We start from the raw sequence: 24723 nt of genomic DNA on the forward strand, positions 1-24723 counted from the left end.
TTCTTTACAAAGAGTGCCAGCTAATAAATGTAGAAAGAATGTCAATTAGAAAGTCATCATTCTACAACCACTACTTAAATAAATGATTCTGGCAAAAAATTCATCAGCGGATGATCATTAGGTAAAAGAATAGCCGGCTTGTGTGCTCAGTTGTCGAGCATCAACCTATGAACCAGGAGATCATGGTTTGATTCTGGGTTGTGGGCTCCATCCCTAGTAGGGGGCGTACAGGAAGCAGCTGATCAATGATTCTCTCTCATCATTGATGTTTCTATTTCTCTCTCCTTCTCCTTTCCTCTCTGAAATCAATAAAAAAAATATATTTTTTTTAAAAAGCATATTAGAGAACAAGGTATTCAGAATGTGCCAAATTATTACTTCACAGATTCCTTACTAATTGCAAAGAGAAAAATAAATTTATTTTACAATGAGAAAATACAGCAGTCACCACTAGAAGCAAGTAGTCAAACTTAACACCACCAATAGTGGGGACAACCTGACTGTATGTACCTCCTGTGGTGATATAATATGAAGTACACAGTATCACCTAATGAAGTTTAACCTGAATCAAATTAAGCCTTTAATCCTAAATTCTAGAATACAGAAAATATATGGGCTAGAGAAACAAGTAAAATGACAACACAATGACAAAGACAAATCCAGAATATAGAACATTCTAAAAATAAATGCCCTGGTCTCTTAAAAAAGTCAATACCAAGAGGGGAAAAACAGGGGTGGAGAAAACTATGTGGATTTTAAAAGTCTAAAGAGATATTACTACCTAATGAAATGAGAATTTTGCTTGAATATTGGTTTATAAAACCAACTACAGCTATAAAAGGAAATGTGGGGACAAATGGGAAAATTTTTTTTAATCCTCACCTGAGGATATTTTGTCTATTGATTTCTAGAGAGAGTGGAATGGAGGGAGGGATGAGGTAGAGAAAGGGAGAGAAACATTGATGTAAAAGAGACACATCAACTACTTGCCTCCCACACACGTCCCTACTGGGGTGGGGGAATCTGCAACCAAGGTACATGCCCTTGACCTAAAATCAAACCCGAAACCCTTTGGTCCTGTGGAATATTATTTCAATTTTTGGTTTATTTGAAATTTTTCATAACAAAAATTTGAGGAAAAATGCTATGCAACCCTTTAAAATGATATTTGCAATCCACTAATAGAATGCAACTTGCAGGCTGTAAGATACAACTTGTAGCCAATGGTAGGGCAGTCATAATAATATCTTAGCCAGGGGTGGGCAAACTTTTTGACTCGAGGGCCACAATGGGTTCTTAAACTGGACCGGAGGGCCGGAACAAAAGCATGGATGGAGTGTTTGTGTGAACTAATATAAATTCAAAGTAAACATCATTACATAAAAGGGTATGGTCTTTTTTTTTTTAGTTTTATTCATTTCAAACGGGCCGGATCCGGCCCGCAGGCCGTAGTTTGCCCACGGCTGATCTTAGCTCTTACATTATCAACAATTTGGAGCCAGTTTTTTTTTCTTTTCTTTCTTTTTTTTTTTTTTTATTAAATCTTCATTGTTCAGATTATTACATTAGTTACTCTTTTTTCCCACCATAACTCCCCTCCACCCAGTTCCAACCCCACCCTCTGCCCTCACTCCCCACCCACTGTCCTCATCCATAGGTGCACGATTGTTGTCTAATCTCTTCACTCACCTCCACACCCCTTTCTCCCCCCCTCCAAGAAGAGTCAGTCCATTCCCTTTCTATGTCCCTGATTCTATTACAATCACCAGTTCATCAGATTATTTATTCACTTGATTTTTAGATTCACTTGTTGATAGATGTGTATTTGTTGTTCATAATTTGTATCTTTACCTTTTTCTTCTTCTTCCTATTCTTACAGGATACCTTTTAGCATTTCATATAATACTGGTTTGGTGGTGATGAACTCCTTTAGCTTTTCCTTATCTGTGAAGCTCTTTATCTGGCCTTCAAATCTGAATGATAGCTTTGCTGGATAAAGTAGTCTTGGTTGTAGGTTCTTGGTATTCATCACTTCAAATATTTCTTGCCATTCCCTTCTGGCCTGCAAAGTTTCTGTTGAGAAATCAGCTGACAGTTGTATGGGTACTCCCTTGTAGGTAACTGATTTTCTTTCTCTTGCTGCTTTTAGGATTCTCTCTTTGTCTTTTGCTCTTGGCATTTTAATTATGATGTGTCTTGGTGTGGTCCTCTTTGGATTCCTTTTGTTTGGGGTTCTCTGCGCTTCTTGGACTTGGAAGTCTATTCCTTTCACCAGGTAGGGGAAGTTTTCTGTCATTATTTCTTCAAATAGGTTTTCAATATCTTGCTCTCTCTCATCTTCTGGCACCCCTATAATTCGGATGTTGGTGCGCTTGAAGCTGTCCCAGAGGCTCCTTACACTATCTTCATATTTTCGGATTCTTTTTTCATTTTGCTTTTCCAGTTGGGTGTTTTTTGCTTCTTCATATTTCAAATCTTTGACTTGATCCTTGCGACCCTCTGGTCTGCTGTTGGGAGTCTGTATAATATTCTTTATTTCAGTCAGTGTATGCTTAATTTCTAGTTGGTCCTTTATCACAACATCGAGGGTCTCATTAGATTTCTTGAGGATCTCACTACATTTATCGGCGGTCTTACCAGTCTTTTCGAGGATCTCACTACATTTATCGGCGGTCTCACCAGTCTTTTCGAGGGCCTTACTCAATTTATCAGCGGCTTCTAAACAGTTCTTTAAAGACCTTAAAAGTATGGTTTTGAACTCTATATCCAACAGTTTGCTTTCCTCCAATTCTGTCGTTTGTGTCCTGTTTCTTTGTCTCCGCATTTTTTATGCTTCGCTGTGTTGATAGAGTGCCTTTCTGTGCTAAGTGTCCCAATTACCTGAGGTAGACACTCTTGGTGCACCCCCTTGTGGGCTTTGTGCACAGTCTTGTTGTGGTTAAGCCTTGATTGTTGTAGTTATCACTGTGAGGAATTGACCTCCAGGCCAATTGGCTGTGAGAATCAGCTGTGTCTGCGGTGGGAGAATTTCTGTGCTGGAGACACCCCTCTGGGGCTAGACTTGCTTCGATGGGGCTTTTGTGCTCACTGAGTCTGCCCCCTGAGTGTGTCTTTTATGGTTCCACGGAGCTGCAAGCTAGATGGTCCCACTCTGACCTCTGGGCTTCCTGGCTCCTGGATCTCTAGGGAGGTGCTAATCTAGCCTTTGCCTGAGGCTATCCAGCAAAAGCCTCCCTGCAGGGCTTGGGCGGGGCGGGTCCCACAGGATCAACAGGGCGGGGTTAGCAATTATGGCTGCTCTCAGTCTTGCCCTCAGAGGCTCTGCTTCTCAGTGTCCCAGTAGTCGCTGCAAGCCCCACGGAGAGAAAGCCTGCCCTAGGGTTCTGAGCGATGCCAGACAGTCCTGCTTCTCCCGTATGAGTGTAGGTCCTTAGAGACTCGCCCAGAACTGGAGCTCAGAGCCTGAGACTCCCTCCCGATTGAAAACGACAACCGCGCCCTCAGCCTCCAGGCCACTCCGCATGCACTCCGAACCTTAGTATTTTACTTCAGCACTGCGCCTCCTCTGAGCCTCGGTATGCTTTTCTCTTTCCTTCTAGTTGTAGAACTTCCACTCAGCCAGCTTTCCTGTGGTTCTGGATGATGTCCGTTCCGTCTTTTAGTTGTATTTTTGAAGTGGTTGTTCGAGGCAGCAAACTCTCATGTTTACCTATGCCGCCATTTTGGTTTCTCTGGAGCCAGTTTTCTTAAGCATGGGTTTGCCCATAAAGAAAAATGAACCTTCATGAAAATGCTCATGTGGGATAAGGCTTTCTTAGTCTGCAACCCTTTGTCAAGGGTCTCCCAAGTTTTATATTTTTTCTGCCAATTAATAACTTACTTTATTTGATAAGTAAGAATAATCAGTAGAAAAATTCCCATTAATGTCAGGGAAATTTTATTTGTCCTTCTACTTTTAGAGGATTTTACCCAATTCAGGGTATATGACATTGAAGTTTTTTGATCCTATTCCTCTACAATTAATGTCCCCAACTACCCTTAGCCTCCAGTTCCCAAGCTGCTTTCCAGGACACCTGGAAGCAAGCTGCATGGCTGACTGCAGAAAAACCCTTGCTCCCACACCACATCTGGTCCCCCCTTTCCATCAAGTCAAATGCCAATTTATTGCCCTCTGATGTACAGTCTATCAGGCTACTTCCTGGATGCCTCCACTTCACACTGGGCCAAAAATCCAAGGCAATAATGTGAGTTCCACAAACGGGCAAGTAATTGCTCAATAAGCATGAAACAAGGAAAGGTCAGTTGTGATGTGTGCACATGTGGCAGCCCTTCACAACTCAACCTACAGTAGTATCAGCGGTAACAGAGGGCTGGTGTTACAGAAGAGGCATGCAATGAGAAGCCAGCCAAAAGGCAGACAGGACTTCTTGTCCATCTAAGTCCTTTTTTCTTTTTCAAATAATGTGCCCTTAACTTAATCTCTCCAGACCAAAGTAAAGAAACAAAGACCTTAAAACTGGTAAGGAGCATCTTATCACCTAGTTTCCAGAAGCAAACGGGAGAGCTTAAATTAGTTACTGCCCTCCATTTACCACCCTTTTTTAATGAAGTGATCTGAACTGAAATGATATAATCTCCATGTTGCTGTATACCCAGCTCTATCTTTTAATGGGTGCCAGGAAAGACAAATGTACTCACCCTTTCCCTAAACATATTCAATATCACTTTAGAAATTGAGGCCCTGGCCAGTTTTTCAGTGGTTAGAGCATTGGCCTATGGACTAAAGGGTCATGGGCTTGATTCCCAGTCAAGGACACATACCTGGGTTGCAGTTTGATCCTCTCTCTTACATTGATGTTTCTCTCTCTCTCTCCCCCTTCCTTTTCACTCTCTCTAAAAATCAATGGAAAAAATATCCTTGGGTGAGGATTAACAACAACAAAAATTTGTTTAGAAATTGAGGTGACCAATTAAGTAACTATGAGCATAAAGAGGTGGTTAGAGGGGGCCAGGCTGATACAAATAACTCTTTATTATCTCTCCTAATCAAAACTGCACATTGAATTTCAAACATTTGGCTTCTTCTGAAACCCTCTTGGCACTTGTCCTGAGTTTGAGTGAGTGGAAAGAAGAAAAGGACTCTGCCTGCCTCCTTGTTAAAAACAAAGCAGCAGCTGGCTTTTCCTCCTTTTACTCATCTGACTGCTGTCATAGCAAATTGGGCACATAAACAGAGAATAATTTCAGGCCTTTTAAGAGGTGGCAGTACTAAATAGGACAATGGCAGTGAGAGCAATACCAGCAACTATGACACCCACCACAAACCACACTATCATACCACCTCTAACCTCTATTAGAAATTAGGTTCCTTTGCCTCTGCCTTTGAGAGACAAGCTATTAAGAATACTCCTTTTTTTTTTTTTTTTTTAACAACCCCCTTTCAGATACATGTAGTAGAAAATGTGCCAGCAGACTAGTTCTGATGGCTAACTATGTTTGACTATTAGAAAGAGAAAAAAAAGGAGAGCTGGACCCATTAAGAAACCAGACTATACAGAACTGCTTCTTCTCAAGAAAGTCTTCATTTTCTAACCTCAAGGACAAATAAATGTTTGGAAGAACTAGCTTTAGAAATGTCATGTGAAGAGGATTCAGATCAGTTGGGGAAGGGCCCCAGTAAAAAGAAATAACAAAGTAAAGTTATCTAAATACAGGCCTCTTGGAGCTACCTTATTTATATGAATATTCTGGGGGGGGGGGGAGGGGGGAGGAATCATGGTATTTTTATTTTCTCTAACTATGCTGAAATGCCCATAAGTCTGAGGCCAGTCAAGCTACCAAGACTCTAAGGTACCAAAGTCAGTTTGACTCAATAATCTCCAAACTAATATAGTCTTATATTTTATTATAGAACAAGAAAGTCAAAAAGGGCACTGGAAACAGATACTTATATAAGTGTGTCCAACCTTGCCTCTTCCAACACTCATCCCATTACATTAATTTGTCTGCCAAATTTTATTACACTTGGTCTTTTAGCCTCCATTTAGTCAAGCCTTGAACAATTCACAAGTTCAACTCCAAGTGGGACAAAGCTAATGACTTATTCAACTTTCTTCTCATGCTGATTAATAGTGATATATTGTTTCCTCTACTACTCCCGAAACCATAAGCCCCTACCAAAACCAAAACAAAAACAAAAACAAAAGTATTCAATCAGTATGGGAGATGATAACACTAGCAAAATCTTTTCTTTTTTCTTTTTCAAATAATGTGCCCTTAACTTAATCTTTTTCCTGACAGTGACTACTAAAATGTCTTTTCCCTATACCTCCCCATCTTCCAATTGAAACATTAAAATTGAGGTTTAAGGCATCCTTGGACAGTTTCACTTCTACTTAAAAGTCTATTTCTAAGAGGCCTAGGCCAGACAAATGTTCAGTTTTAGTTCCTCCTAAAGGTTGGCTTACAGATTCTGTTTAAATGTTCCCTGCAAACCTCTGGAGGTTACATGGATTCAAACCTCCTAGCTCAGAAACCTAATTCACAAAGTTTAAGACAGACAGTACCCTACAGGTGTGTTTGTCCAGGATAAACTACATTTAAATAAATTTCTGATATATCTACTTTCTCCAGGCACCTGATTCTCCCTCTTAAACTCAAGTACACCATTTTTTGCAGTCCAGGTAAGCTCAGTAAAGAAATAGCATATTCCTCAGAATTATTCTATATCTTTGACACTATCTAAACTCTGGCAATATCTAAACTTTGGCTTTACATGAGAAAGTCAAATTAGCAAATGTATAAGCTATCATTTTTATTCATTTCTTTGGCTTGTTTTGTTAACAAAGGAAAGAGTGAGAATAAAAAGATGGCAACAGATTGCTCTCATTCACTATCATGCATTCCATGCCTGATAGGGAACCATATGGCATAGAGTAGAGGACACAAAGGTTAGCCATGGCATGGTCAGCTAAAGCCACTAATCTTGTAAACCAGTGGTTATTAGGGCAGGAAGAAAGTTTGCCTGTCTGTATACCATGACAGACCCAATGGCTAAGTGCCTAAGCAAACTGCCTAGCACATAACAGATAATCTAACAGTATTGATTAGAAGCAATTTAATAAACCATACAGAGAAGGTATCCAAATCTTGGTGAATCCCAGAAAGAACAAGACCAAGAAGCTAAAGCAGCTTCATAGTTACTATACGTGCTTACACTGAACCTCAAGACCACCTTAGTCTTATACTGAATACCCTCATTCTTCAGAGGCCCTCGAAATTAAAAATGCCTGGCATTAAATCTCCAAAGGCAAACTCACTACCCCCACCACCCCCGACATACACACCACTAAGAAGTCTTCCTCTTGCCCGGCCAGAGTAGCTCAGTGGTTGAGCATCCACCTATGAACCAGGAGGTCACGGTTCGATTCCCAGTCAGGGCACATTCCCAGGTTGTGGGCTCAATCCCCAGTGTGGGGCGTGCAGGAGGCAGCCAATTAATGATTCTCTCTCATCATTGATGTTTCTATCTCTCTCTCCCTCTCCCTTCCTCTCTGAAATCAATAAAAATACATTTTTAAAAAAAAAAAAAAGAAGAAGTCTTCCTCAAGCCCTGGCCCTGAAGTCTTTAAAGGCTTTAAAGTCATTAAGAGATGATTCCGTAAGAGCAAAATCTGGTATGACTATTAGACTGTTTAGACTTTTAGACCTTTTAGACTGTTCCTCTCTCTCTGCTTTAAAGCTAAATTATTTTTAAAAGAATTTCTTTGTTTAAAAACCAAGGACAAAAGCACCCTAAATCTGGAGGCAAAAGACCACAGCCAACCACCACAAATCACAACTGACTAGAGCCCTTTCCATGAAGCTCAGTGGATGAAGGGTACTAAGGCTTACAAACACTTGTCTAGTCTGGGAACAAATAGATCAACTACCACAGACTATGTCAGCTAGAAGAATTCTTCTAAATCATCTACTCTCTTCAGATCTAAAACCAAGAACAATATCAAGTACAGTATATTTCAAGTCCTGATATTTCACTTTCCCTTCCATCCCCTAGCCCAGTGGTCGGCAAACTGCAGCTCGCAAGCCACATGCGGCTCTTTGGCCCCTTCAGTGTGGCTCTTCCACAAAATACCACGTGCGGGCATGCATGTACAGTGCGATTGAAACTTCGTGGCCCATGCGCAGAAGTCAGTATTTTGTGGAAGAGCCACAATCAAGGGGCCAAAGAGCCGCATGTGGCTTGCGAGCCACAGTTTGCCGACCACTGCCCTAGCCCATGCCACAGATCTTTCCACAGTCTACCTATGAGACTGAAGATATCACTAATATGCAAGAACCCCCACAAGATTTCTAGAAGGATAAAAGGAAATGGGTCTTTGGAATCCAAACCTATGCCAGGGCTTAGGTAGACGTAAGGGAGAGGCAGTGGTCCTTCTGCCCCTAAGGCCAGGACACCCCAGCCCTGCAGGCAGCACAGAGTTAACTACCCACCCGCTTTGAGAAGCACAAAGGTACATCACTGCAACATGCCTAACATTTACATTGCCTCTCTCTGCTCATTAAACAGGTTTTGGTTAAATAATGAACAAACTGTATTACAGACTCCGATGAGAATTCCAAAATTATAAATCAACTGGGAAAGCCCAAAGGGGCAGGCAGACAGGGAGGGGGGAGAAAGAAAATATTGACTAATATAAAGGGCGCAGCTTGACAGTGGATATTCCTGCCACACCTGATCAAACACACTCTGTTGGGGGAGGGGAAAGAGAGCAAGAGAGAGAAGATGGAACAAGAAAGACTGAAATTTGCATCCGGAAAAGATTAAAACGGATTCTTTGGGGATAGAGAAAATACATAATATATATTACTATAAATGCAAAACTGTACTAAAAGCTAACTCAAATGTCAAAGATTACAGCTTGAATAAATTTAAATATAAAAGCCATGTGCTTCTGGAGTTAATGAGAGAGACATAAAAGGACAAACTGGGCTAGAAGGCTGAACAGAGAGCCTTTTTCTGCCTTTGCTGGACAATGGGTTCAAAGCACAGCATCAAATACAGTCAGAGGCTTCCCTCCACAGCTCTGAGCCCAGAGAAAGAACTGGTAAACCCCATCACTTTTCCAATCTACATTTGCTGATTTTTAAAAATTAAGATATAATTCATATTCCATAAAATTCACCCTTTTAGCACTAGGTGGTTTGGCTCAGTGGATAGAGCATCGGCCTGCGGACTGACGGGTCCCAGGTTTTATTTCAGTCAAGGGCACATGCCCAGGTTGCAGGCTTGATCCCCTCCAGTAGGGGGCGTGCAAAAGGCAGCCAATCAATGATTCTCATCACTGATGTTTCTATCTATCTCTCTCCCTTCCGCTCTGAAATCCGTAAAAAATATATATTTTAAAATTTTCATCCTTTCAAATTATACAATTCAATGGTTTTTAATATATTCACAGAGTGATATAACCATCACCACTATCTAATTCCGGAACATTTTAAACACCCAAAAAGAAACTTGTCCCCATTAGTAGTCATTCCCCACACCCCTTCAACAACCCTGGCAATCACACATCTTCTTCAGAATAACATCCTAAAAGGATTCCTAAAAGTGGCAGCAGTCAAGTCTCACTGATGGTGAGCCAAGGCTTATCTAAAGTAGAAATATGCAAACTTTGTTCTTAGGTACTCTGTATCTTCCAAGTGCAACCTTATCTTTAGATTTGGTATTAGAATATTCTATTACTCTATGTTACAAAACATGAAATTGTCAAGCAATTTGGGCAAATACTGACTATAAATGTGGTCCAGAGTTACATATCTGTAAGAATAACAGGTATGGACTTAGCCAACCTTACTAGAGACAATGGACTTATTTCCTTCACAATGCTAATACTCCTGGAGGAGTAGATAGTGCTTATATATATAAATTATCCTCTGACCATTTACAAAAAGAAAACAAATCATTTTGGTTTATTGACGATGTCCAATGAACCACCTATTTCCAACAGTGATATTCTTTTCTTTAAAATATATTTTTTATTGATTTCAGAGAGGGAGAAGGAGAGAGAGAGAAATATCAATGATGAGAGAGAATCATTGATTGGCTGCCTCCTGCATGCTCCCCACTAGGGATCAAGCCTGCAAACCATGCATGCGCCCAGACCTGGAATGGAACTGTGACCTCCTCGTTCATAGGTGGACACTCAACGATTGAGCCATACCAGCTGGGCACCAACAGTGATATTCTTAACCAACAGAAAACCTAGGGAGGAAAATGCAAATAGAAAGCCTTCTTGTAAAAGGAGATCAAGCCCTGACCTAACCGGTTTGGCTCAGTGGATAGAGCGTCAGCCTGCGGACTGAAGGGTCCCAGGATCGATTCCAGTCAAGGGCATGTACCTTGGTTGCGGGCACATCCCCAGTAGGGGGTGTGCAGGAGGCAGCTGATCGATGTTTCTCTCTCATCAATGTTTCTAACTCTCTATCCCTCTCCCTTCCTCTCTGTAAAAAAATCAATAAAATATATATTTTTTTAAAATATATTTCTTTATTGATTTCAGAGAGGAAGGGAGAAGGAGAGAGAGATAGAAACATCAATGATGAGAGAGAATCATTGATCGGCTGCCTCCTGCACACCCCCTACTGGGGAACGAGCCCGCAACCCAGGCATGTGCCCTCGGCCGGAATCAGACCCGGGACCCTTCAGTCCGCAGGCCGACGCTCTATCCACTGAGCCAAGCCGGCTAGGGCAATAACATTTTTTTTTTTTTTTTTAAAGAGAGAGACCAAGCCCAAATCAGTTTCATGAATTAAACTGAGTGGACATCCTAAAATTCCTGCCATACTTCCTCCAATCTAAGTGGTACACCATTTCCAGTCACATGGCAAGGGCAGTCTCTTTAGTTTCTCTCTCCAAGTTCAAAGCCCTTTCCCAGCCTCCTACCATTAACAGGCTTCCAAGAAAGCAGTCCTCCTGACACTGCCAATCAAAAAAATCTGTTCGTTTCAGTAAAAGAAACAAGAAATTGGTCATGGATTGCAGAGTCCAGGACCACAGAGGCAGCTCACCCATAAACCTGCTCCTAGAAGCCAACACTGTGTGGGGGGTCAGAACCAATCAGAAGACCATGAAATGCCCTACTTTGGGTCCACTCTATCATTTTCCTCAAGCAGGTAATAAGCTAAAACCCAGGAACAACAGGGCAACCTTGGCTGGCATCATTTCAAAATTTGCTACATCTGTTAGCCTCTAGAAAGTACTAGCACCTTTTGTCTTCGTCTGGAAGAAAGCTTGGTAACACCCAGGTATGTTCCTAGTACCACAGACAGAATTGGCTCCTCAGCACATTCTGGTTTTATTAGTATCAGATAATATGGATTCCTAACCCAAGGATGTAAGAAAGTTAGGCAGCAGAATGAACTTTGGTAGCTCTAACATGGTCTAGAGCAGCGGTTCTGGAGGTCTGTGGACCATTGGTGGTCTGTGAGGTCCGAAAGGTTAGCGATTCCTGGTCTAGAGACCCCAAGTCCTGGACTTTACCATTCACCACAGATATGGTTTCTGAGCTGAAGTCTCAGGATATGTCAGGATAGTGAAAACAAGGACAGAATATGGACTGGATCGCAAGCAGGATATGTGGCTGTCAGGACAGCAGCACCACCTCAGCTCCTCAGTGTCCAGAGAGTGCCCAAAGGCCTACAAGGCTATTCCAATCTGCCATTTTAGAGTGTTCCCAACCAATACCATGCTGTGTTATAAAATGTTGGCCAAATGTTTCCAAATATATTCACTTGTTTAACCCTTTTAACATCTCTTAGAAAGATAGTACTCTGCACTCTTACCCACCAAAAAGAGTGGTAAATATCTACTCTTTCTTATTGGGATATGTAAGCTTTATCTGTTCAGTGAAAAAAAAAAAAAAAAAGACAGAAAGAAAAATCTGTGAAGGCAGTCAATTCTCTCTAAAGCATCAAAGTCACTTACAGTACAGGCCATAAAATAAGAATCTACCGGTCTGCAGACTGAAAGTTCCCAGGTTCGATTCCGGCCAAGGGCATGTACCTTGGTTGCGGGCACATCCCCAGTAGGAGGTGTGCAAGAGGCAGCTGATCGATGTTTCTCTCTCATCGATGTTTCTAACTCTCCATCCCTCTCTCTTCCTCTCTGTGAAAAATCAATAAAATATATTTTTAAAAAAAAATAAGAATCTACTACCTAGTTGCAACATTCACCCTGCTAACTAGCTAACAACCACCTCCTCTATACTTGATCCTTCTTGGCTAACATTTCCAATAGTTTCAATAAAGTGGAATTTGCTCCTTTAAAGAAAACATTGTAGGGAATCCTTAGATAACATTAGCCCATGTTTAGGAAAAGTAAAAAGGAAATGGAAATTTTCTCCAGATATTCTTCTAAATTCCTCATAAAAGGAGAAAATGTATTTGTTTATTGTTATGTAATTTGCAAAAGCCTAAAAATGATTTCAACTGTGGTCTTAGATATGTTACTAGCTGTCCATCCCTGCAATAGTTCTTTTCAAGGATATACATTGCAAAAGTCCTTTACAGTCAAGAGTAACACAGATCTGAGGCTTTCCCTTATATCTTTATCACTCCTCTTGAAAAACCCAAAGGTGTTGAGCCTTGCCTCTCCCACCCAAAACACATGTATATATCTAGCGACCTGAACGGCAGAACAACCAGAACGACTGGAATGACAGGTGGCTATGACATGCATTGCGACAGCCAACCGGCCTGATCCCAGCCCGGATCAGCTCCCCCCTCAGGCTGGCCCAGCCCCCAATTGGCCCCCAACACCCTGATCTGGGGTGGGGCCAGCCGGCCAACTGCCCACAGCCCCTCCCCACTGCCGGCCCTACCTGATGGGCCCCCATTGGGACAGGCCGGCCAGACCACACCCGTGCATGAATTCGTGCACCAGGCCTCTAGTACATATATAAAGCACTTCCTATGTACATTCTCTTCTAATTGCATGAACAGAAGCAATATAGAACAGGGCACTAAACCAGGCATCAGGGGCCAGAATCCAGAATTCTAGTTTTGACTCTATCTCTTAAGATTAGTGTGACCTCAGCTAAATCACCTAAAATGTCTCTGGGTTTCAACTTCATTCATAAAATGGGACAATATATGCCATGCCTCCCCTACAGGGTTATGTAAAAGTTCAATAAGGTAATAAACATGAAAATGGATTGAAAAATTCTAAACATATAAATATTACATAAACTTATTATCATTAGGGAAACATGGTGGAAAAAAAGATTCTGGAACACACGAAGATTGAAAGATCTGTATTACAGAGAGCTAAGGCCCTAAAAGCAACAATGACTTTCTATAACAGAAAGGTTTTTTTTTGTTTTGTTTTTTTTTTGGTTTTTTTTTTTGGTTTTTTTTTTCAGAGAGGAAGGGATAGGGATAGAGATACATCGATCAGCTACCTCCTGCACACCCGCTATTGGGGATGGGCCTGCAACCAAGGTACATGCCCTTGACCGGAATCAAACCTGGACCCTTCAGTCCGCAGGATACTCTGTCTACTGAGCAAAACTAGTTAGGGCAACAGAAAGATTTTGTTGCAAATATTAAAAACTTTATTTGTGCCACAAACTTTCTACCTTATGGCATGCATAAGGTAGACAAAGAAAGTAGTTCAAACCAAAATAACTTACTTATTACTCACACAATGAAGGAAGCTTATAATTGTATGAATGCTGATTCCCCACTAAAGAGGGATGTCCTTTTAGGAACTCGAGGAAAAGGATCAGCAATACAATAAACCAGGAGCAATCTATACCCATGACTCAAACCTGGCTTGCAACCTGTTTTTTTAAAGAAAATTTGATTTATCACTCATTCACTTAAGTATTATCTATGTCTGCTTCCACGCTACCAATGGCAGAATTGAGTAGTTACTATGGCCTGTAAAGCCCAAAATATTTACTTTACAGAAAAAGTCTGTCCATCCCTGCAATAGTTCTTTTCAGAAAAAGTTTTTCCATCCCTGCAGTAAATCAAACACATGTCTTTTTTACCAAGATAAATAGTCTTACATAGATGTGAGGACTTACCGGTTATGCTGTTTAGAACCTCCTTCAGATGACTGAAACTGTGCAGCAGAGGATCCCGTTCTTCATCCTGCAACAAACAGGTGCGGTTATTTTTTAAATCATTGTTGGACACAAAGGAAAAAGGAAACAAAGGATAGATCAAGGGCTTTCTCTGAATCCAACCAGAAAATCCAGTAAGTTTTTATTCTTAGGAAAAGAAAGTTAGTATACATTTTTCCAGTTCCTTAATCTCTTAATTCATAGAGGTCCTCAATAGTAAATCCTGAAGTATTAATCTACACCATGACCACAGCACTCAAGCTACCATAGATTGCCAGGTCCTTTATATTTGCTATGGTCTGAATGTTGGTGTCCCCTCAAAACTTACATGTTGCCCGGCCAGCATGGCGCAGTAGTTGAGTGTTGACCTATGAACCAGGAGGTCACGGTTTGATTCCCGGTCAGGGCACATGTCCGGATTGCGGGCTAGATCCCCAGGAGGCAGCCTATCAATGATTCTCTCTCATCATTGTTTCTATCTCTCTCCCTCTCCCTTCCTCTCTGAAATTTAAATATATACATATATATATACACATATATATATGTATATGTATATGTATGTATGTATATGTGTGTGTGTGTGTGTATATATATATATATATATATATATATATATATATAAATATATATATATATTTGTAACTTACATGTTGAAATACTAATGCCCAATGTGATAGAATCAGGAGGTGGGGGTCTTTAAAAGGTGGATGAGTAGGTCATGAGGGCAGAGCCCACATGAATGGAATTAATGGCCTATAATAGAGTCCCAAAAGAGCTCTCTTGCTCCTTCCACCATATGAGGACACAATAAGAAGTCAGAGACCCAGAAGAAGACCCTCATATGACCATGCTGGCATCATGATCTCAGACTTCCAGGCTCCAGAACTGTGAGAAATGAATTTCTGTTGTTTATAAGCTACCCAGTTTGTGATATTTTGTTATAGCATCCCAAACAGACTAAGATATATGTATTATTCTCTCTCTTCTTCTTCATATTCATTATATAATCGCACATGCTCATTTCAAAGACATTCCTGACTCCACTCTCACTTCTAAAACAACCTATTTTTATAAATGAGCATGAGAAATTTTCAAACACCAAGTTGAAAATGTCTAAACTGTTTTTACAATTGTGGTCAAAAATTGTTTTATACAACTGTACAAAAAATATCCTTAAACATATGTATACAACAAAGAAAGCAAGCTTTATAACAGATAAATTTCTTACTCATCTGATTGGCAAGATATGGCCTGCTCTATGTATAGAAGCTTGATGAATTCTCAAAGAATTCTATCACCAAGCCATACTCCACATATAAATAACTAAACTAATTAAATAAATGTGATAACCCTAGAAGATAAGGAATCTGACATTTTTAGGCATTTTAAAGAAGTCGCAAGTACTAGCTTAAGTTATTTACAAAATAGTTAGAAGAATGGTATCATCTTTTAAGCGCCAGAGAAAAAAAGGCAGCCTGTAAATTTGACATTAGCTGGAATAAAACACAAAGTCCTTGATATCAAGAACAACTCTGATGCCGAAACCGGTTTGGCTCAGTGGATAGAGCGTCGACCTGCGGACTGAAAGGTCCCAGGTTCGATTCCGGTCAAGGGCATGTACCTGGGTTGCGGGCACATCCCCAGTAGGGGGTGAGCAGGAGGCAGCTGATGGATGTTTCTCTCTCATCGATGTTTCTAGCTCTCTATCTCTCTCCCTTCCTCTCTGTAAGAAATCAATAAAATATATTTAAAAAAAAAAAAAAAAAAAAAGAACAACTCTGAGCCCTGGCTGGTTCTTCTCAGTGATTAGAGCATTAGCCCTCAGACCTGAGAGTCTCAGGTTTGATTCCCAGTCAAGGGCACGTATCTCGGTTGCAGGTTCGATCCCAGGCCCCTGTTGAGGCTCATTCAGGAAGCAACCAATTGATATATCTCTCTGACCTCGATGTTTCTATCTCTCTCTCTCTCCCTCCCTTCCACTCTCCAAAAAAAATCATTGGGGGAAAAAATATAACCTCTGGTGAGGATTTAAAAAAAAAGAACAACAACTCTGAATTCCTACTATCCTCATTATTACTGGAAAATTGATTACTGTTTTAACTATGCACAGATCCCTAACAGCAAATCAGTGACCAAACTTTCTGCCCATTCCCCCACTTACCAATGGAATATGGGTGCTCCATCGGGCATTCCGTTTGATGGCCCCAACCACAATGTTAATCTCCCCTTGAATGATGTAAATATTCTTATCCACCATCCTGGCAAACCTACCAAAACAGTTAAGAAAAAAGTATAGTTAATATTTGCTTACCCAGAGCATGTCCATGCTTAAATCAGTACTTGGTAAGATTAGAATTATAATTTAACTTTTAAATACCAAGATTTCTGGAAGTACAAGATACAATAATTCAAAACACATCAATCCAGCCCTGGCTGGTGTGGCTCAGTAGGTTGAATGTCAGCCTGTGCACAAAAAGGTTGCAGGTTCAATTCCTGCTCAGGTCACATGCCAGTGTTGCAGGCTCGATCCACAATAGGGGGGTGTGCAGGAGGCAGCCAATTGATGTTTCTCTCTCACATCGATGTTTCTTTCTTTGCCTTCCTCTCTCTCTAAACTCAATTAAAACTTTTTTTTAAAAGCATCAATCCTGCCCAGCTGGCGTGGCTCAGTGGTTGAGCTTCAACCCAGGAACCAAGAAATCACTGGCTCGATCCCAAGTAGGGGGCGTGCATGAGGCAGCCAATAGATGGAGTTGCTCTATCATCAATGTTTTTATTGTTCTATCCCTCTCCCTTCCTCTCTCTCTAAAAATCAATTTAAAAAAAAAAAAAGCATCAATCCAGAAAATTTCTCAAAGGTCCCTCAACAATCTCTAGCAAGCATGTAAAGTTCTTCAAAGGTGGGGTGGGGGCTCAGTGGAAGGGGGGCAATGGGGGGGAATGGGGGACATCTGTAATACTAACAATAAAAAAAATCTCTCCTATGAGGCCTTTAGATCTGCAGATATATCTGTGTTGCTAGTTTATTAAAGATACTAGAGGCCCGGTGCATGACATTCATGCATGGGGGGGAGGGTCCCTCAGCCCAGCCTGTGCCCTCTCACAGTCCTGGACCCCTCAGGGGATGTCTGCCTGCCAGCTTAGGCCCACTCCCCAAGGGGTCCTTAGCGCTACTGTGGAGGCAGGAGAGGTTCCCACCACCGCTGCTGGGCTCCCCGCCATGAACCCAGCTTCTGGCTGAGCAGCGCTCCCCCTGTGGGAGCGCACTGACCACCAGGGGGCAGCTCCTGAGTTGATCATCTGCCCCCTGGTGGTCAGTGCGTGTCATAGCAACCAGTCGTTCCACCGTTCGGTCTATTTGCATATCAGCCTTTTATTATATAGGGAACTTCAGATCTTCCCAGTGTTCTTTATTTTATCCACTCAATAAAATAATAATGAAGGTTCAAGTTAAATGAAAAGAATGAAGTCTCACCCAGCTGGTATGGCTCAGTGGATTAAACATAGACCTATGAACCAGGAGGTCATAGTTTGATTCCCAGTCAGGGCATGGTGCAGGTTTCGGGCTCCACCCCCAGTGAGAGTTGTGTAGGAGGCAGCCAATCAATTATTCTCTCTCATCATTGATGTTTCTATCTCTCTCCCTCTCCCTTCCTCTCTCTGAAGTCAATAAAAAACATATTTTTTTTAAAAATAAAATAAAAACATGCAGTATTTAACACACAGTAAGATATAAAGAGTAACATAATGGTCAGTATCCAGAGTAAGAATTGCACAATTGAAGTCTCTATGTGTCCTCCCTAATCATATCCTACTCTCTTTCACCCATAGGTCCCACTATTCTAAATCTGAAGTTTATTAAACTTTTTATGCTGTTTTATACTTTTACTTCATTGTATCCTTAAACAATGGGTAGTATTATTCTGCATAGTTATACTTTATAGAACTAATATGTTGTATATTCTGCAATTTCCCCTTAAAACATTATGTTTCTGAGTCATCCATGTTGTTAAATAATTTAAAGGATCAATAAAGATAAAACCTCTAGTATCCCTCCTTCCTCAAATTATTTAGGCAAGATGAGTATGCTCTACATCTCTCGAAGGATTTTTAAATTTATTTGTATTGATTTTACAGAGAGAGAGAGTGAGGATAAGAGAGAAACATTGATCAGCTGCCTCCCGCACTGATCAATGGTTGCAGGGATTGAGCCTGCAACCTGGGAATCGATCTGAGGACTTTCTGGTGCAGGGACGATGCTCAACCAACTGAGCCACACCAGCCAGGGTCTCTGGAAGGATTCTTAAGACCTTAAGACCTTTTTTCTGCAGATGCCTCCAGAAAAAAGAACTGGGAACTGTAGAACAGGGTTGATAGGAAGACTTACTTTTTTCTGTATGTTAATTTGCACCTTTTGAATTTTGTGTCACATACATATATTGCCTATTACCTATTTTTTAATTTTAATTAACTGATTTTTTAAATGAGTAGGCTCTTTATAAAAGTAGTTGTGCCCAGCTGGTGTGGCTCAGTGGTTGAGCATCAACCCAGGAACCAAGAGGAGCACTAATGATGTAGAGCGTACAAGGCTTCCAGAGCTGGCCAAGGAACACACCATACTGTGCTTTATTGGTACGTATCCTTAAACAATAGATAGTATTATTCTGCATAGTTATACTTTATATAACTAATAAAGTTGTGCTTTATTGAAAGTGACCAAGAATTACTGTACTAGTAAACAATTACTGGGCTCAAGAAATTTACTCAAAGGGTGGAGGTAAGAGAAAGTCAAACCAGGAAAAAGACTGGTACCCTGACAGGACACGACTGGAAAATCCTCCCAAACCTGATAATCAGGTGACCAATGTACCTCAGCTCTACCATGGCACCTCCTCCCTCTGGAGGTTCTGAGTTTATCCCAAGAACTATACCCAAGTCAAGCCACTAAAATATGTCCAAAGCTGTTCAAAGATGTCCCTTCTGCCAGGTAAGAGATGAAAAATAAAATAAGGCTTCTCTCACTCATCCTTAAACAACGTAGGGCATCCAAAGTATAAGGGTGACAGCTGGCAGAGTAGGGCCAAGATAAAAAGTTAGTCTGTGTGATTATATAAAGAGAACCAAAGTCTCATAAGGCCTGCCCATCTTGTGTATCAGGGGTAATCATTCACTATCATAGGGCAGAATCCATATTTTGTTCACCTGCAGAGGTTTACAAAAAATTAACTATTGCCAACAATTTCAAACCCAATGATCTGAAGTTCTAGTTTCTTCTGAAAGACAGAAAACTTAGCATACTATGCCCACATTCCAGTATACTACAGTCCCCACTACATCCTAATACATTCCCACCTGGCTCACTTCACTCATTTACATTCACCTGCTTGATACTCAGTCATTTGAGTTTGTAATCCCTGTTTTATATAACGGCAACAAATCATTACCTCCATGATCATTTCCACTACAAGTGGGACTCCAAATCCCCACACTATTATATTTTCATTTAATCAAACAGTCACTATTGGACATACTAACAGAAAAGAACAACAATAACAGCTAAATAGCTGCCAATTACATTTACATAGCTCTTCCAGCCTGAGGGTAAAATGAACCTTTCCTTCTCCTCCAACTCAACTCCACCCTTATCCCAACAACAGAATCATTCTATTCTGTCACACTGAACCACAGGGACAGACTGATCAATCATTACAAGTGGCATATAAACGCTAGGATAATCCTTCCAATCCTTACTGTATACTGGTAAGTTAGTGGGTCTCCTCAAAAGCAGGAACTGTGTCTTTTTCCACTCTTGCTGCCCACAGTAGCCAGTCTAAGTATCCTATCAATGAAGTTATTACCTAAAAGTGGCAGTCATTCTGCCTTCTGGAACACAGGAAAGTGCAATAGTAGAAAAACTCTGAGAACTACAAGTTCAACTGGGATTGGTGCCCAGCTACACATGAGAAGTAAAGGGTGTCCCAAAATTCACGCAAGAAGTAATTTTGATAGAAAACACAGGTTTCTAATTAAAAACTGTAAATTTTTTATTGATTCATAAAGTATACAGTATAGGGTTATGTATGGAATAGCATATCAGGTAAATGGCCTCCACAGCTTTGCTGGCACAAACGCACTCTTTTGTTGAAATTTTCCATGACGTTTTGCATAAATGTGGCTGAATTTCGATGAGGCTCATTTTCATCTTGACGGCTTGGTTAATCGACAAAATTGTCGCATTTGGGGTTCAGAAAATCCATGAGTGATTGTTGAGAAACAAATGCATCCACAACGTGTCACTGTTTGGTGCAGATTTTGGGCTGGAGGCATCATCGGACAATTCTTCTTCGAAAATGCGGCTGCTCAAGCAATAACAAAAGAGTGCATATGTGCCAGCAAAGCCATGGAGGCTATTTACCCGATATGCTATTCCATACATAACCCTATACTGTATACTTTATGAATCAATAAAAAAATTTACAATTTTTAATTAGAAACCTGTGTTTTCTATCAAAATTACTTCTTGCGTGAATTTTGGGACACCCTTTATCTACAACCTGAGCTTCTGCTGTGTCAACGAGCATCACTGTAAAGATTAGAACATATAATCTACATTTAAGAATGAGCTCAGCTGCCCTAGCCAGTTTGGCTCAGTGGATAGAGCGTCAGCCTGCAGACGGAGGGGTTCCAGGTTCGATTCAGGTCAAGGGCATGTACCTTGGTTGCGGGACACATCCACAGTAGGGGGTGTGTAAGAGGCAGCTGATGGATGTTTCTCTCTCATTGATGTTTCTAACTTTCTATCCCTCTCCCTTCCTCTCTGTAAAAAAATCAATAAAATATATTTTTAAAAATTTTTTTAAAAGAATGAGCTCAGTCCTAGCTGATTTGGCTCAGTGGATAGAGCGTTGGCCTGCAGACTGAAGAGTCCCGGGTTCTATTCCGGTCAGGGGCACATGCCCGGGTTGTGGGCTTGATGCCCAGAGAGCGGCATGCAGGAGGCAGCCAATCAATGATTCTTTCATCATTGATGTTTCTATCTCTCTCCTTTCCTCTCTGAAATCAATAAAAATATATTTAAAAAAAAAAAAAAGAATGAGCTCAAACATGTCTTGAAAGAAGCACAAATTTTCTGATTTTGGGTGGGGGCAGGGAATGAAAAACTATTCCTATCTAGAAAATGACTTTTTTTTAAAATATATTTTATTGATTTTTTAGAGAGGAAGGGAGAGAGATAGAGAGTTAGAAATATCGATGAGAGAGAAACATCGATCAGCTGCCTCCTGCACATCTCCTACTGGGGATGTGCCCGCAACCCAGGTACATGCCCTTGACCGGAATCGAACCTGGGACCTTTCAGTCCGCAGGCCGACGCTCTATCCACTGAGCCAAACCGGTTTCGGTGAAAATGACTTTTTAAGTACAGAAAGGAAAAACCTTTGATGCCTGAGTCATCTCCAGGCCCAAGTGAAAAGATGCTGGACTGGTCACACTATCTTCCAAAGACTAGATTGCCTATTATGCAAAGCATATATGGACTCAACAGGACTCAACAGGGCATATCAACCCAGAGGAGCAAGGCAGGCCCATCAAACCTAGGTACTTCCAGTGCTATGTCATTTCGTTAGCCACTTTCAATTACTTTTTTTTTTAATTCTGCAACTTAGATCATAAAGTTAAAATGCAATTATTGCCTGTACCATTTCCTTCCCACTTATTTTATTTATTTTTTAAATATATTTTATTGATTTTTTACAGAGAGAAAGGGAGAGAGATAGTTAGAAACATCGATGAGAGAGAAACATCAATCAGCTGCCTCCTGCACACCTCCCACTGGGGATGTGCCCGCAACCCAGGAATATGCCCTTGACCGGAATTGAACCTGGGACCCTTCAGTCCACAGGCCAACGCTCTATCCACTGAGCCAAACCGGTTTCGGACCCACTTATTTTAAATCAATCAATGTTATCCCAACACACACACAATTTCAGGAGGGCAGAGGGCTTTAGGTAGAAACAGTTTAGTCACTCTAGATTCTAGATAGTTTCCCTTCTAATACAATGAGATTTTGACTTTCCTTGTCACTACTACCTCACCATGCAAAAGTCCCGACTGCCAGGACCAGAACCATGCCACAATTTAGGATTATATACTAAAACTAATAGTAGGGGCTCTGGCTGGGTAGCTCAGCTGGTTAGAGTGTTGTCCCAATACACCAAGGTTGCAGGTTCGATCCCCAATCAGGACACATACAAGGAACAACCAATGAATACATAAATAAGTGGAACAACAAATTGATGTTTCTCTCTCTCTCTCAAATCAATAAACTAAATATATATATGGATATATATAAACTAATACAAGGTATAGATAACATTTATTGAGTGTCCACAACATGCTGAAAGACATTAGATCGATACTACTTTATCCCTGCTACATGTTCTAACCAGGTCACTGCACATACTAGTATATGGTACTGCTTTTAAGAAGTGCACCGAGCAGAGCAATCCTAAAATTGCCTTTTCCGTTTGTATCCTCCACAGAGCCCAGAGGAGTGCCTTGTGTACCTGAATTAAAGGATTACAAATTTCTATGTTGTTTATTTAAAAACACTGTAAGGGGGGAGGGGGACTTAAGTAATACAACAATAAAGATTTAAAAAAAAGAAATGGGACGATAAATAAATAAATAAAAATACTGTCTTCACTATTCCTCATTTCGAAAGGCACTCTTTAACCTTGGGGAACTTTAGGGTTTACAATACAGAAATTTATCAAATGTCATCACAGTGCCATGAACCACTCTTTGGGTCATGTTCCATCATTCACTCTACTGTTCTGACCCTACACTTGAGAGAGATGGAAACATCAATGATGAGAGGAATCATTGATCGATTGGGTGCCTCCTGCACGCATCCCTACCCCCCCCTCCCCCCCGCCGGGGACCGAGGCCACAACCCAGGCATGTGCCCTTGACCAAAGTCGAACCCGGGACCCTTGAGTCCGCAGTCGGACGCTCTATCCACTCTGCCAAACCGGCCAGGGCTTGACCCTACACTTAAATTGGCTGAACATCTCTCATGACTCTTTTTACCCACTAAAAATAATAGGCCAAAAGTACTAAATAACTTCACCAGTCCTCAAGTCCCTCTCTGTTTTCAGCCAAAGATGTCATAGGAGAGTGGCTTCTTTGTGATTGTACCTCCTCTCTTTAGGCCAAGTGAAGAGAAGACCTGGGGAGAAAATGCCAACCAAAAACATGCACCAGGAGAGAATAGCTGTGCAACAGCTTGCGTCAAGGCAGCAACCAGCTCAGAAGATAAAACCACAGCTCCAGACCCAGAATGGCAATCGCGCCGCCCTCTACGAGGAAAGCTTCTCACGGCGCAGGTCCTCACACTGCTGGCCTCGGTCCTCCCCACCTGGGTCTGTTACACTAGTTCATGATCCAGCATCAATAAAGCCGACGGGCTGTTCATGGGGGTCCCACGGAAGTGGACACTGTGCACAATCTGCAGAGGTGTTCCTGTCGAAGGTCTCAGAATCAACCCTAGATACAATGTTCCTTAGGTCTGCTTTCAGCTTTGGAGGAATGGGCTCTCTAGGATGCAGAAAGCTCCGGGAGAGCGGACCTAAAGGCTAGGTTAAGCCTGGGAACACCGGAAGGATGCGTGCACCTGCAAGGGGATCCCAAGTCAGAACCGGAGTCGCCCCTCCGGCGGCCAGGGCCTGACCTTTGCCCCCTGCCTTCCTCCCAGGTGCCTCCCACAGCAATCTCTCCCTCGTCTTATTCCTGCCCCTGTGCGCTTACTCCCCCCCGGCTCGTCCAAGTGAAGGGCCCTCCTCCCCTTATTCCCTATCGCGATGTCAGGGCGGCCTGCACACCCCTGGAAACTCTAAGAAGAGACTTCGCTGACCTGTCAGCGGATCCAAAATGGCGGGGCCTAGTCCCAGGACCGGCAGCCGCTGCTCATGTCCAGCCCGGGCCTCGAAGGCGTCTCCGAGCGGCTCTCCCGACTCTGGCGGCAGATGGGAGAAGGGAAGTAGCCCTTTTCCTGGCAGTTGAGGCCGCAATCAGGGACCACACAGCGGCCGGGAAGAGTCGGCCGGAACGGGCGGTGGAGCCGGCTACCCTGCCTGTCAGCGCACTGACGTGGTAACTAGCCTCAGACTAGCCCGCTGCCTGGTAACTGCGCGAGCCCTGACGCGCACAGCCAATCACAACTCCGCACCGTGAAAAGTGGCATCCCAGCTACCCAATCGAAGAAAGGAAATTGTCTTCGAGAGGTGGGTTGCGCCTAAGGAGGAGAGATTAAAAGGGAAAGAAAAGGGTAGCTAAGGGACAACCAACGGATATAAGGACTCTCTGAGTGACAGTAATAAAGGCCAATAAAAAGGGAGAAATTGTGCTGGGCGGTTGGAGAGGTGGAGCTAGCTAGAGTTCGGTTGCAGTGCGCTTGGACGTGTTTGCTGGGCATTATGGGGAGGAAAGCTTACATTTGTTGGGAAGGGGGCGGGGTTCGTTTTGAGAGCTTGAGCGAACGACTCTACTCCCTCCTCCCTGTCCCACCCGGGCCACTCCCAATCAAAATCAGCTG

The 24723-nt window shown here is 41.9% G+C and overlaps 1 protein-coding gene across 9 annotated transcripts in view; it reads right to left on the bottom strand.

Moving 5' to 3' along the window:
• Positions 1 to 24280, bottom strand: part of GBF1 (golgi brefeldin A resistant guanine nucleotide exchange factor 1) — a 127079-nt gene extending 102799 nt beyond the window's left edge. For 3 of the 9 annotated variants that reach the window (XM_070432419.1, XM_070432420.1, XM_070432418.1), the window contains exons 1-3: positions 23328 to 23516; positions 16291 to 16396; positions 14091 to 14157 (exon numbers count right to left, since the gene is read on the bottom strand). In XM_070432419.1, the coding sequence (XP_070288520.1) occupies positions 14091 to 14157; positions 16291 to 16396; positions 23328 to 23386 (232 nt within the window). In that variant the 5' untranslated portion in view covers positions 23387 to 23516. Of the gene's footprint in view, positions 1 to 14090; positions 14158 to 16290; positions 16397 to 23327; positions 23517 to 24042 lie in introns of those variants that run through there. The other 6 variants (XM_070432425.1, XM_070432426.1, XM_070432423.1 and 3 more) reach the window with 5 other exon arrangements.
• Positions 24281 to 24723: the final 443 nt, after the last annotated feature.

This window comes from Myotis yumanensis, unplaced genomic scaffold (genome assembly GCF_028538775.1).
Source record: "Myotis yumanensis isolate MYYU_CA2020_CCGP unplaced genomic scaffold, mMyoYum1.0.hap1 SCAF_13, whole genome shotgun sequence".
Lineage (NCBI taxonomy): Eukaryota > Metazoa > Chordata > Mammalia > Chiroptera > Vespertilionidae > Myotis > Myotis yumanensis.